A 15,684-nucleotide genomic window follows, 5' to 3' on the forward strand; every position below is an offset into this window, starting at 1 on the left:
AGACCAAACTCCACTGCAAGACCACTGCAGGAAATTCCACTCTACACGCCTCTAGCTTCCACCCTAGACACGAGCATTCCATATGGGGAGATGTTGCTCTTGGCCAGAATCCGCAGCACACATGATCTCCTAGTTTGCCAGGTGGAAGTAGCCAAAAGATTTAAGGCACGCGGTTATTCCACAGCAGTCATACGCAAAGCGATAGACCGAGCTAATGCCATACCTAGAGACGAGCTGTTAGTGGGTCCAACAGCAGTTGAGGTTCCTAGTGCTACCACTATTCTCTCAGAGCCCAGTGGCGTGGTCACCCCCAGATTGATCACACATAACACCGAGGAGAGAACCATCAGATCAATGATCAATAAACATTAGGAAATTATAAAATCTGACCCCACAATGGGGAGTTTGTTAGCACAAAAACTAGACATCACATACAGGAGAGCCTTCTCCATGAGAGATGCTCTGGTCAGAAACAGTCCGGAGGTCATCACCACGCAAAACTGGCTAGCTGACGTAAAGGGTTTTGTCAAGTGTCTGTGTTGCAGAGCGTGTACGTTTGGCAAGAATTTGACCAGGGTTAAGTCGGCCTTCAGGCACACTCCACTTACTATTAAACACAGATTGACATGCAGGACAGAATTTGCTGTCTATAAGCTTGCGTGCAAATGTGGACTACGCTACATTGGGAGCACTAAGCTCCAGGTCCACTTCCGCATACTCCAACACTTCGGGGCTATAGTGAATAATGACCCAGCTTACCCTGTAGCAAGGCACTTTAAAGAGGTGCACAACAATAACCTAGAGCACCTGCAATATTCTGTCATTGATTGTGTTCCGCCACTTAAGCGGGGTGGCAACAGGGAAAGGCTCGAGACAGTTGGAGAGTAGATATATTTTACAATTCAACACTAAGGCACCTGCAGGTCTCAACACCACAGAGGATTTACATCACTTCCTATAACCCAGCGCAGGTGGCTGACACGAACATCGCGCACCACACAGCGGACATTACACGTACACATGACACTACCATTCATTGTTGCTTTCTCCTGCTGGTTTCTATTTGCATCAGTATTGTACATATTGTATATATATATTTTCTACTGTAACTGTACTTATTTTCCTCACTGTATTGTATCCACATGGATATGCATAATGGTTTGCGTCATTTGAATTAGGCCAGAGCTATGAGTCACCACTGAGTATTTATACCGTTATTTTTTTGCCATTTGTGGACTGCTAGCCTACTCACTACTAGCACATTTGTTTATATTGTGATAGGACAGAAGTATCTTCGTATTCCTGTAAGGCATCGCACATCTTGTGCTTTAGGTGGTCCACACACAGCCTCAATGCACTTGTTTAGTGTGACATCAGAGTGGCTCACCAGCAATACTTTTGTTAGTATGGGTAGACCGCTCATAATTAGGTCGCCATTTCTTTTGTTTTAGTCAACCGACTAGGCATTCATAATCTGCTCTAATGCCTGTGAGGTAGGCAGCACATCTGTTGCATTCGCGCATTGAGCACCTTCACGCCTACCTCACCTTGTATATACCCGCTTATAAGGCTCACGAAACCACTGTTACCCCTTCCCTCACAATCACTACTTTCAAATTTAGTGGCAAGCCGCATTCATTTGGCTTACAGCGTTAGTAATGTGCTATTTTTTACTTTACATCATGCACTGAACTACACACACCAGGCGCCATCTGATACACCTAGATCAGTTTCTTTATAACTGGAAGTCGCACCTCTACGCGAATTGCATGCTTCGATTATATACCACGCCATTTCACAGAGATTGCCTCAGCCGCCGAAAGACTCACACTTGTGAACATAAGTCGCATTTAACATTTTCATTGGCATAACAGCCTCTCTTTATTCATTTATCTCGCTTCTTTAATACATTTAGCAAAGTCTCGGTGGAGACAGGCATTCACTTGTGGTCTCATGCTCCAATACAGGAAACTGGCAACATTCTTACTTATCTTTACACATGGGGGACAGTAGATTCCTAGGAGCCTCGTCGACCAGGACATCTTGCTTATGGCCATCACTGGCTCTGAACCATGTGCCCAGTACTTATAGTCTCTTTACTATGTTTAGGCACACTGTAGTAAAATGTGTGCAGTAAACCTGTGATGTCACACATGTTGCTTTACCACACGTTGCAAACCTGTGGAGTCACTTCAATGAACTTAGAAAAAATACTGCCACTTGTAACACTGTACATATTGCACCCTTCCATCATTGCAAGCGCTATGTGATCAAGGCCGCATGTCTGGCAGCCGAAATGCGTCATTTGGACATTTGATGCACTAAATAAACATCATTAAGCAAGAAGTCTTGCCTGCGGAGTCTGTATACCGATACTGCGCCGCTCCCTGTGTGAAGGTTGCATCGCTGGGATCCTGATGTGATTGATATATATATATATATATACACACATACATAAACAGATATACATGTGTCCATAATTTCTTCTTTCTATCCTCAACGCAGTAAAAAAATAAATAAATAAATAAATCAAGCGGCAACACGGCTCAATTTTCAGTTTTAAAGGGACAGTCCACACGTTTTGGCATTAGACTTCTACAGGACCATAGAGTCTTGCCATCCAGATCGTCTGTTTTTGAAGTGCCCATAGCCTAATTTTCTTTTTTTTTCCTTTCAACTTCTTTATATACAAAAACAACTAGACCACCTATTGTTAATCCTTGGTCAAGTGTTATTAATAACTGTGTACTTTACAATTTTTTCTTTGACATTTCAAACTATGCCATGCTTTGCACTAATCACAGTAAAGTACTTTTGACTAGTTACTTTAAGGGAAAGGCAATTTTTGAACGTATTTACATATTTCTTAAATTTACTATACTTCTTAAATTCAGCATTTGACAACAAAAAGTGGAAAAGTAAAATTAGATAAAACTAGAAAGTACAAAGACAGAAGCGCAAGTAAATCATAAATACATAGGACTATTGGGAACATTTAAATTTTCACATTGTAAAGTACACACATTTATTTCTATATATCAGTAGCCATATACCAAGAGAATTATAATGATATAAATTGCAAGTGCTTACTTGGCTGTTGATTAAGAGCCTTAATATATAAATTTATATATGACACATAGAGCAGTCTATTATGGCATAAAGTAAAATTCTAAATGGGAGGATAAGCCCTCAGCATATACATATACATAAATACACACACACGTAAACACACACATATACACACACACACACTTTCAAGCTCATTTAACTCAGGACAGTAAATATAAAACAGTTTCTATTTTATGTCGTTTGTAGTACTCCCTCTATACACCAACTGTAGATCTTAAAAATGTATAGATTGGGGATATAGGACCCTGTTTGCAGACAAGGAATGTCTGTACACGAAGCCATGTCACAACATCAGATGTCCGGCCCAATGTCACCTGGAAGCGACATTCGGGAGATGCCACACTCTGCACTTCACAGTGCTTAAAAGATGGGACCTTTCCCCAAGGCAATACAAAATGCAGGGGCTGGAGAGCAATAGGTGTTTTTACAGCATTTCTTCCTAGACGAATTAAGTTACAGGGGGCCACAACCCAGTGCCTTGATATTGAAGCACAAAGGATGTACCATTTTCTGACTAATACCAATTTGTTTTTATTCCTTACCTACTAAAGTATATAGGAAGTTGGGTCGTCCTTCAACCTACATGGCAATTATTCCCCCGAGTCGGGTCAGTTAGAATCAATGTTCTGCACTAGGCTTTGACTATCCCGCTGTGTGCGTTTGTAGTGATACTCACAGGTGTATACATGTCCTTTGGGTCTCTGGTTGCTATTTTGTGAGTGTTATTAATGTACTGATGTGTTACATTGACATGAACACACTTTTCACCCAAATTGTTTCTGAAATTGATCATAAAAACAGCGAGTATTCTCGTGTCATATGTACTGAGTGTTATAATGCCCCTACATGATGCACACGGCATACATCAGTTGTGGTGGATTAGACCTGTGAAATCCAAGTCACAAGGAAAGCCACTGACCCCACTAAGCTTAAAATGCTCTGAAACAACGCAATGTGAGTGATTGATATTCCTGTGCATTCTTGTTTGTATACTTTTAACATAATCCGAAGCACCCTGAATGAATTTGTCTAGTGTGACCTATTAAATCATTCAATCTTTTTTTATTATGGATCCATATGACTATATGCTATCACTATATGAGCTCCCAAGAGAAGTTGAGACTATTCCAAATATGTACAGGCTCCTAGTATGAAGCATGCCACGAATTGTGGATGGGCGTTCTTAATACAGTAATAACTTTTTTTCAAGGAACAGGTTATACTCTTAGCCTCGTTCATTATTTGCTAAACCTTTTTTGTGTAGTGCATTTCTGATGCCACTAAAAGGAACACTTGCTGAATTGTTCTGAAGGACACCCATGGACTTCATCGTGTCTACCTTTCTTAATCTTTTGTAGCATATGATCCAAGCAGACAAACACCATTGAAATGGAAACCTATGCAGTGTTGATGCACTTCTAGACAAAATTGAGAAATCCACAACAGAGGACAGCAATGGTGTTTACCTGCCTGTAGCCTCTATTTGCAATGTCCTAGGCACACTTCAATCTGGCATTAAAAATAAACTTGCCGTACTGCACAATGTTTTGTGCTCTCTTCTTATGAGTTTTAGGCAGAGGAGCTAACCAATTTTCCATCGACTTTCACTAGTGTATAAAGTACTGGACTAGCAGTGCCATTGAATTTGCAGCCCGATCCCTACCTGCTTATGAGGACCATCCATTGCTCTCCAAAAGATATCTCCTGTGCCCTGCATGAAAGCACTTTTCCTGGCTACGGGGAGGGCAAGTGAGTCTGAAGGCACCGGTCATGGGAAGAATAAAGGATCCTATGGTGCCTGTTTGAATATTTTCTCTACCCACGATATAACCATCCTTACTTTGACAGGGTCATTAAAATTGTCTTGAGCATAGTCTTCAGTACAGGCAAATACTGACTGGTGCTCTTGGTCTTAAAGAGTGCTCCAAAAAGGAAATCAAACTCTATTTGTAATGAGACAACATTATGTTGTGCAGCCCTCACTATTACTATGTGCTAAGTGTTGTCTAGTGAAGTTGTATTTACTGGTATAGCTCTACTTGGGCGGTCACCCTTTAATCTGGTCATACATCATCTTTCTGCATTGCTGTCGTTGGATCTTGAAAGGGGTTCATCTGATAAGGTATCTCAAATCTGTATGCCGAGATGGTGGAGGTAATAGGAGAGGTGGTGTTTCACAGTGATCTACTACCTCTTCTTAGGAATAGGGAGTACTTTTTAGGACACTGAAAGACTTCTTCAAAGGTAAGCCTACCTTATTGTGCAAAGGCTGTCAGGGTTTTGGAGGCCCAGCAATAGGATAGCAAGTGTCATGATCAACGTAAATAGTATGATGTCCCACATCTGGTTTTTGTGTTTGAGAGTCATCACTTCCAGCACGTTCAAGAGTGCATCTGTACTATGAGTCCATGGCCTTGTGAGTATGGAAGCAGATTTTGGTTGAAAGGGTTGGTCGGAGTAATTTCAGTGTCAAGACTCTTCCAGAGTGGAGTGTTGGTTTTAGTGCTGAGCAGCATCAAGGAGAACAGTTGGCACAGAGTAGGTTAAGCTTTCTTAGGAGCTGGTTCCTTAATTAAAGCATGATGGAAGCATGATGGAAGATCCCCAAGCTGATGATCCCCTGCATGCTTGACGGCAGTTGTCAGAGGCCAGGGGTTCAGTCTTCAGGGTTAAGGCCTGAAATTGTAGGTTTTGATTTAGATATGGGTGTCGGTTTTACAGGGTGTGCAGAAGAACCATAATGTCTGTTGGCCACATTTTCACTGAATATAAATATTTTGAACCACTGGGGACCTCGTGGAGTTGTGGTGGTGACGACTTCATAGTATGCTCACTTTTTCTTTTCAGCGTTGTGAATTGTCATTTTGCAAAGGTAGGCACAAACAGGTGCTTTTATAGCAGACTCTCTGTAGGCAGAGGCTACAGACTCGGTTTGTCTGACCACTGGAACTTGCTCTTAGAAGTGGGGCAAAATTTTAAAGGAGTATTTTCATTAACATACATCCAAACAAGTCCTTCTCATACAACCTGACTGCACACGCTTTAGCATAATTCTTTCTTGGTTGATGCCGGTAAATGTGCTCATACAGCAGTCATTTTTCGGATTCCACGTCTTTGGGTGTTGAAATACCTTTTGATGTGCAATTTTATCAGGTTGTTATAGACACGTCCAAACTGGATGATGGGAAAAGAAAAACAATAGTGGAGTCTGTCCTGGGGCATTGTGAATCCCCACTGAAATTTAGGTATTCCAAAATCCTTTGTTGCAGTCTATCTGTGATCAGATTAAAGCCTTTAACTCCAGTCTACAAGTCTGTTATCAGCTATCTACATGTTAAAGCTCAGTCAGGGAGGAATGCGTTCAAAATCAGACTGAAATACTGTGGGAAGCCCATTTTTCAAACATCCAGGATAGGTTCAGCACATTTCTATTTTGCAGGATCTATACTTTTCTCACCATGTTCTCTGAAAATGTACAATACGTTAAGAAAGGGCTCTCCAAATTATGGGCCAGGAGGCCAGGATATAGACCAGATGTTCTGCATAACAGCTGGGTAAATGAGGTCTATTTAGGTTTAATATACATGTAGATCATGAAAATATGGCATGGATAAGGCACTGTAGCCCAAAGTTTGAAATACTTCCTCTATATTTTGGCCAGAAAGATTAACTTTAGTCTTCTGCGGTGTGTTAGTAGAATGAAAATGTATTGTTGAATTTCAGGAAATAGAATACAAATCTTTGTTTCCACAAAACAGATTGGCTTAAAGCATTTTAAATGAAGAGCATAACAATCAAACTATTAGTTCAATTCTGGGTACTGCATACCTATGGTGAATGGCTAATGAAATGCAACCGTTTCAAAATGGTACCTGTTCTTGCAGCCTTTCTACAGACATCTTTGGCTGTGTTGTACACAACAATGTATGCAATACTGTGAAGAGTGGGCTTTGGGCAGCACCTTGCTCAAGATTGAAAGAATTGCTTGTCCATTTCAATCCATACTCCTGAGTTGATGAAGTTTCCTCCATACTACTGGGTGTGCCCTTCCCTTCGCAGGTTTTTTGCCTTTCCTTTGTTTTTGACTGGATCATTGTATCCTTCTACTGTTGTTGTGGAGGAACTATTCGTTTTTTCCTACTATTTGTGATTGAGCAATTCATAAAAGTGCATGGCCTGTTCCTTTTTTGGTCTAATTTTCGAGCAGGCTTTTTTCTCCACTCCCCGACACTCCCCACTTCCAATCCTCCAATCATCCTTCTGTAGTTCCTCCGATAATACACCCAACATGGCAACCACCTAGAAAGTAGAAAATAACATTCTAAGATGGCCTAATATTTCCTATACTGCCAAGATGGCTGCCAAATTGGGTCTATAAGCAACGTAATCGAAAACGTAGAACTATAAAAACTATTTCGAGATAGCCAGCCACTGCTAATGGCTTTGTTAATGCGGGATACAATTTTAAAAGTATTGGCAATGCCAACAGCAGCAAATGAGACTAACTGGATTTTCCAAGGCTTGTTTTCTATTGCTTACTGCGGTTTGACTGTGCTCCTTGTCCTATTTATCACATTAAAAGCAGCATACACTCCACTTTAAATATCCACTGCATAGTGGTCAGTCAGACTCTGCAACAAACATATGTTTGCGGAGGTAAAACATCTAAAACCACCAATTACAATGGCAATATGTAAAAGGATCAATGAAAAGCCCAACTGGCTTCACTGGGCTGTAGAGTTCAGAGGTTCTTATGAATGCACTTGCTCTGCTAAAGTGAGGAAACAATATGTTTTCTAGCTAGACCTATTATATTTTGCTTAGGTCCTTTATGCTCCCCATTTTGGATATTCTAAAAAGGGTTGAGCACCGACTAGGCAACTTGGAGGCTCTGTTTAATGCCAAATTAAGTGCTCCTATCACCTCTTTAATACCTACCCCTGTGTCGACTATTCTACCACAGCCTATAGCAGCTTCTGTATCTAATACCTTGGCCCCAAACGTTTCCAATAGTGGCAACAACAGAGCTGTTAAAGATCTTGCTAGTAAAAAACAGGTTATTGTAGATATGCCAACGACTTCTGCTCAGACAACTACTGTAATCAGTAAGTCCCTGAACAATAACCAGCAGAAAAACTTGGCTTCTCAACAGGCCCAGGTTCCTAGTCAAATAGTAACAAAACCTGCTGATCAGGTTCCAATAGAAGCGCAGATGAGAAAGGCTACTCCTAGTACTAAGACCAAGTACCCGAATAGGGGGAGGTTTTTAAGGCCCACTAACGGTACTCCCTATGGACCCAATGTAGAATTGCCCCCAGAGTCGCTACCTTTTGTAGTTGTACTTACAGGTGTCCCCCCACTAGAGGTGGGTAGGAAGGAGGGCCACCCCCAACTTAAGAATAAGATCCTACATTGGTTGGGGCAAAATAGACCACTCCCATATTACATCGATGGGGAGATTGTCCACGTTAGACGCCTGCCTTGCTGGGCTCAAGGAAAAAGAACATTGAGGGTGATATAGTTGTTGTTAATTTTAGGAACCCTGTTGGGGCTATATTAACAGGCCCCCCTATGAATTCGAACACCGCTATCGTCCCATACGACCTAACTTACTTCTATCCAAGGTCGCATGTGACTCCTGCTCTTTTCTCAGGGGGGGTCCCAGATCCCAATGGCATTAGGAACATCCATTTGCCCCCAAACAACAACTACACGTGCCACCCGCAGATGCCTCTCCCTCCTAGGAATAATTTAGCGTGGAATTTAGTCCCTTCCAACGGACGCAACCAACATCCTGTGGGGCATGAGTTTTTCCAGCGGAATAGAAATATGGACCACTTGATTCCTTTTACCCCTCTGGAAACCTCGAATAGATATGGAGCCATCTCTGGCCTTGATGGCTGCGATTGACTCCCAGCAAAGGTACCTGCCAAAGATTCCAGTGTTGGGGGTGGGGGTCTATTGGAGGAGAATGCACAGAGTAGGATGAGCTGCACATTTACAGTTCCTCAATGTGGTGGTTTTCCCTCTAGTACAAATGATGATAATTGCGCTGTAACCAACTATGTGATCCCGAAGAAACAGATGAGTCTAGAAGTGGGTGATTCCAATGTGGAAACTGTTATACCTTCAGGCAAGCCAGCTGATCAACTGTGTTCCAATAATGAAAATTTGTCATTGTTATCTTGGAATGTGGCGGGGTTGGTGGTGAAACTAGAGAACCCGGAGTGGTGTGAGTATGTGGACAATCATGGCATTTGTTTATTTCAAGAGACATGGGCTAGGACTATTCAGCATAGGCTGGGCTTTGTAACTTATGCCGAGCCCGCAACCAAAGGCCCTAGGGGCAGACCATCCGGTGGATTGACCATATGGGTGGCTGTTCATCTTGGGTTCTTGGTCAAAAGGATTAACACCAATTCTTGTGATATTTTGTGTATTCTTTTGACCCGTAGAAACACACCCAAAATAGCGATTATTAACATCTATCTACGGCCGGTTTTGGGTGGTACAGTTTCTCATATCCTAGAGTCCTTAACCGCCCTACTAAATAGCTTCTCAACTGATACCAAGTTGATAATGGGCGGGGATTTTAATTGTCATTTCGAACCACTCATGGGTGTCCCACAGCTAACAGCAGACGAGGATGACGCCTGCCGGATCCCACCCCCAAACATCTATCCAGTTAAAAACTGGACTTCAATGGCCATGCAGCTCACCTCACTGACATATACCTTTTCACTCAGAGCTTGCAACGGCCGCTTTCCGGGGGATAGCCCTGGCAAAAGTACCTATAATGGAATGGGTCACTCGTCAACAATAGATTATTTGTTGGTTAGTATGTCTGTATGGCATCTGATTCGATGTTTCCACGTCTCGGATCGCGTCGAAAGCGATCACTATCCATTGGTTGCGGAATTGGATGTCCCAAATTATGATGGGGAGCAACAAGCGGCCGATTTGGTCTCTGGTGCGATTAGGATCACACAGGGCGGTAAAAAAATCCGATGGTCTTCTATTAAGTCGTCCCCAGATAACCTGGCATCACTGTATAAAAGCGTAATTCCCCAGTTTGAGCATCTAAATTTATTGTATGAAAATGCTTCCAATCCTGACAATGATGTTAAATGTCTAGCTATACATAAAGAACTGATGCTGACCCTAGCAGCTAGTTTTTCTAAACCTGTAAAATGTATTAATGGACAGGCACGTACCACAAATTCCTGGTACAATCAGTCTTGCAGGAAGGCGAAGACCACCCTAGTTTCTGCCATCAAATCAGGTCATAGGGCTAATATTTTGGCTGCAAGGAATTTTTATAAGAATCTCCTTTCTCATGCAAAATCTGAATGGGAAGCAGAGAAATGGAAGGCCATCAAACAAGCGTTAATAACGAAAGACGCCCGAACCTTTTGGAACTTGGTCCATACAGGGAAAGCAGAAGGGAAGGTAAAACTTGATCCCAATATAGCCGAGGAAGCTTGGTGTGCATATTTTGGTGATCTCTATTCTAACACCGCTCCCGCCCATAATCTGTCCCCTAAAACGCTTTTGAGACCGAGTCTAGAATGCCCCACCCCTCCCTTTACTATGTCGGAAGTGACCCTTGCAGTTCAAGGGTTAAAAAGTAATAAGGCCCCTGGGCTGGACAAGATCCCTGGTGATCTTTTTAGAGATGAGCCGAAGATCTGGGTTCCCTACTTGACCGTCATATTTAATGCCATTTTTGACGGCCAAGAGCTTCCTAGCACATGGCTGGGGGCCGAAATAATTCCGATTTATAAAAAGGGTTCTCCGCTGGCCCCGTCAAATTATAGACCAATTAGTCTAATTGACGTTACTCAAAAAATCTATGCCAAACTGCTTTTGCAACGCTTGCAAGATTGGATTAGTGAGAACAACATCCTCTCCCACTTGCAAGCAGGGTTCCGTGCCAAAACCTCGACCATTGACCAACTACTACGGCTCCAGGTTCTTTACTGGAAGCATGTGGTGATGGAAGGGGGGAGCCTCTACCTGACATTTGTGGACTTAAAATCCGCATTTGATATGGTGGACAGAAATCAACTTTGGAGCATATTAACAACAATGGGGGTACCACCCTATCTATGTCTCCAATTCAAAAGACTCCACGACGGCACCTATGCAAAAGTTCGCTATGGCAAAAATGGCCAGCTAACAAGAGATTTTCCCATTGAGAAGGGAGTTAGGCAGGGATGTGTACTGGCCCCTACGCTATTTTCCCTCTTTTTAAATGGCCTTGTTGATGACTTAACTAGTGTCCAAAACAGTGATGCTCCTAACTTAGCTGGTGGTAAATTTCCTGCACTGATGTTTGCAGACGACACCCTGCTACTCTCAAAAACACCTATGGGGATGCAGCGGGTGTTAGATCAATTTACCAAATTCTGTAGGGACAGGAATTTGGTAATAAACAGATAAAACTAAGTACATGGTGTTTAATGGCATTACAACTAATTGCCCTTGTCCAACTATGGATGGACGAGCCCTGGAAAGGGTAAACCATTTTACCTATCTAGGACTGACATTAAATGATAGAATGAGTTGGGAAACCCAAATGACTAAGGCTAATCTGACCCTCTCTCAGTCTATGGGGGGTATCCTTAAAGTGCAGAAATCTTGTGTTCACAAGCTGGTCAGTGTACCGCTGGAAATATACAAGGTACAAACCAGATCTTCTACCCTTTATGGGGCAGAACTCTGGGGCCATTGTCCAGCGAACGAGATTAGTATAACAGAGAACAAATTCCTTAGACAACTGCTCTCCTTACCCACTAACACCCCCCTAGTCCCACTAAGGCTGGATACAAATCTGAGGCCAATTGCAGAAGTAATTGCCTCACGCCCGCTTCTTTACTGGCGTAGACTGTGGAGTGTCCCGGAGCTTGAGTGTTATAGAGAAGAACTAAAAATAGTCATGGCTCGCCCGGGTGTGGGGAGGATAAAGTGGTTATCTTTTATAAGGGGGCATGCGTCCAAGATCGGCATGGAGAATCTCTGGTCTAATCCGGAGGACACATGCAAATCTATCTCAAAGAGAACCCTGGCTGAGTCTATAAAACATCATAACCTTGAAGAGGTCTTTCGAACAGCCAGGCCATCTAGTCTCACCGACAGTTTCTTGCACTTTAAGAGTGTTTACAGTTTTGAGAAAGAGTTAGATGCTATAGAACCTGTCTTAGCAAAAAAATTGTTTCTACAATTCAGATATGGTACATTACCCCTCTATTCCTATTCTGATAAATGGAAATTGGGTTTAGCTCGTCCTTGTCCAGGTTGTGATGACCCGAATGAATCTCTAATCCATGTAATTTTGTTTTGTCCTGCTTATTCTGTCAGCAGGAAAAAATGGATTTTACAGTTATGTGTTAACCTAGGACTGAGGAACTATATAGACTATTTTAGAATTTTAAAAACTGATACTGATGCATTGATAGTTACTACTATTTCCAAATTCTTGTTCTCGATGTGGTTAACTAGACGAAGACTAATCCATGTGTAGTAACCCGCTTATTGTGGGTGGATGGCTCTGTCTTAGTAATAATTAGTTTTTTATCTGTTTTAAAGGAAATTTCTTAGTTTTTGTATCCTATTGTTATGTCTTTATTGTCATATTATAACCGCACGTCAACCGATTACTGTAAATATGCTAATTGAGATCTACAATGCATTGGATGAGTTGTAAATGTATTGTTTTTTTTTTTTTAACTGTTATGTACTTTTATGGTTCATTAACAAACCGAAATAAAGTTGACTTGATGATGATGATTATATTTGTCGCTGGAGCATGACGGCTGTGTTTCTTTGAGGTTTTGGGCCAGTCTCAAACTTCATGACTCACCTGACAATTATTCGGGCAGAGAATACCACAAAGAAAAATAATAACACTAATTTTACGTTACATATTGCATTTTCTGATAACTAGTTTTATTACTATACTGAATGGGGCACATTTTTTTGACCTTAAAAGAATGATAAAGTGAGTGGACCTTCGAGCTTTTAAACCTTTGACCTTCATGTTACACTAAGACCTCTTTCTAGATGCAATATTCCACTGAGCTATTTTACTGTAGTTTCAAAAAAGATCTGGAGAACTCAGTTTTAGAAACGGAGGTGGATTTAGAGTATTGCTAACTAAGTGTTATCATATGGCAAAACTAGATTCTTGAATGACTAAAAACTGTAAAAAGAAAAATTAAACAGACTAAAATACCAAAATAAATGGTGACACAAAACCAGGCCAGCTAAAATGAGTCTGGAAATGAATGACATTGCTGTGGTAATGCAAACGATACGAAGGGACTTTTAAATATTTCTCTAAATCAGCACTTCAAGGATTTGCTGAAGGATAGGGTTTACACGGAAACATGTAGGATGGAAGCATTATCTGCATACCCTTTCTTCTCAATCTCAGTTTTCCAATCCTTCCGCCATGGATGGGATAGAAGAATATTATGAATGTGTCAGATTTTGTACTTTCAAAAGAAATTTAAACTTAAGTGGCAACGTAGCATGGGAGTCTATGGTTTTTAAGAGCATTTGGAGAAAGATAAAGCATGCAACACACAAGGTATACTGTTCATAATGTAATATACATTGAAGCTAGAATAGTAAAGTGTTAAAATAACCTCAGGTGCAACAAAGTTTGCTGTATAACATGGAGTCATTAGAAGTCCATTCTCTGCTCGAAGTTGCTTTGCAAACCCAAAATCACATATTCTAATAGACTCTGGATTTCCAGACTCATCCACGTATAGAATGTTGCTGGGCTTCAAATCCCTGTGTACAACCTAATATAACAGGGAAAAAAAGAAACGAGATTACAAAGCGCACATTTAGTTCAACATTAGAAGGCAATATGTATTGTTAATAGGATTTTAAGAGAGGCTAAATACAATACTTAGTAGGTACCCCACCTTCGTAATCCTGGTAAATTATTGTCTACCTGAAGTCACTATTTTCTAGTGTTTGCATTTATATACTGCTGAACCCCTAAATCGGGCACCACAGACTAAACACTGTGGATTTTGTTCACAAAATATAGAAAACATGTTTTCAGCACGTTTTAGAGCTTTTACAATGCTTGGAAAGCTCTGATATTCTATGGCATTGCGTGGTACCATTTGGCTAGTAAAGTAAAACAGGTGTTTACAAAGTCAACTAGTTAGCCTTGTGTATTTATTTAAATTACTTTGATAAAGCGCCAATTTCCATATTATCATACTGAACATACGATACAACATCAAGGAACAAAGTAACCACAGATGCAGATATTGCAACTGTTGTAAGGTCTTTCCTTCTCTGCCTCCTTTCCACCCTGTCTTTCTTGTTCAGTCTGGGAACACTGTTGGTATGTTCAATGAACATTCTAAGACATTCATGCACACACCCCAACAACTTCAGACACCCAGGCTAACAAACCAGCACAAAAACAAGAATCCTTGCACATGCAGACCACTACACATGAAGCTGCCTATTTACAGAGACCAATATACAAAGGTACTACTGCAGAGATATCAACAGGTCTACTTCCTCACATACGTGCATAAAGTTCCACACTATTTTAAGCCTCTGCAGTGTAACGAATGGTCCTTTTTTTTAATAAAGATGCTTCACAATTTACATGCTCTTTCTGTAATTACTAATCCGATCTTTTAAAACAAAGACATTAAGAGTGGCCACATCGGCAACTTCCATTCTATTCTGAGGACACAGGAAAAGCAATATCTATATGAATCTCCAAACTGTTGTGTCCACCCAATGGCTGTAAGTCATTATGCTTATTCCCTTTTATAAACCTTACAAAACAATGCTTAGCAAACAAGGTAATTGCATTTGGCTTTCTGGCGGGTACTATTTTCTAACCTCAGATTCCTTACGCTTTGAATATTCCCAAGGCGCAAGACTGAATTCGGAAAATTTAAAGCAGGACTCCTGCTTGCCGGTATGTGGCGTTGTGCTGCTACGCGCCAATATCATTATGCATTATGCAGAAGGCACTAGCTGAGCTGCATATAAGCTCCATCCATATGCCCTGACATCAGTTGGTTTCTTAGGCTGTCCTCATATTCAGACAGAGCCTATCAGCAAACTGGCATAACCAGTATACAGATCTCTCAATTTGGACCTTTTTAGATGGAAAAGAGTCCAATTCACAGAATGGAGAGACAGGAGGGTCAGCGAGGAATCTGCGGTTAGTTAGAGTTTGCACTAGAAAGATAGTTACTGAAGATAAGTAACTTGTTCCTTTGATGGATAATTCTAACCAGATTCCTCACCTTGTCCATAGATACTATAACAGATGGTGGGTCTGTGAGCTACTTAGACCAAAAAGCCCAACAAGACCAAGCAAGCCAAATGCCTCTCTCAAAAGACCCGATTGTAGAGGCAGTAATGCTTTGTGAATGGGTGTACTGATTGCCACGTAGCCACCTGACAAATATCTGGGATGGGCATTCCATATGCCAGCGCATTATTAGAAGCTTTGTCTCTGAGAAATGAGCCTGCAAGCCATCTAGAGCCACACAGCAGATC

At 41.3% G+C, this 15,684-nt stretch overlaps 1 protein-coding gene across 4 annotated transcripts in view; it reads right to left on the reverse strand.

Annotated features, from left to right (window-relative positions):
• Positions 1–15,684, reverse strand: part of RPS6KA3 (ribosomal protein S6 kinase A3) — a 796,620-nt gene that overhangs the window by 171,924 nt on the left and 609,012 nt on the right. For all 4 annotated transcript variants that reach the window (XM_086934351.1, XM_086934352.1, XM_086934353.1 and 1 more), the window contains one exon: positions 13,779–13,940. In XM_086934351.1, the coding sequence (XP_086790477.1) occupies positions 13,779–13,940 (162 nt within the window). The remainder of the gene's footprint in view (positions 1–13,778; positions 13,941–15,684) is intronic.

This window comes from Lissotriton vulgaris, chromosome 8 (assembly GCF_964263255.1).
Source record: "Lissotriton vulgaris chromosome 8, aLisVul1.2, whole genome shotgun sequence".
Taxonomy (NCBI): domain Eukaryota; kingdom Metazoa; phylum Chordata; class Amphibia; order Caudata; family Salamandridae; genus Lissotriton; species Lissotriton vulgaris.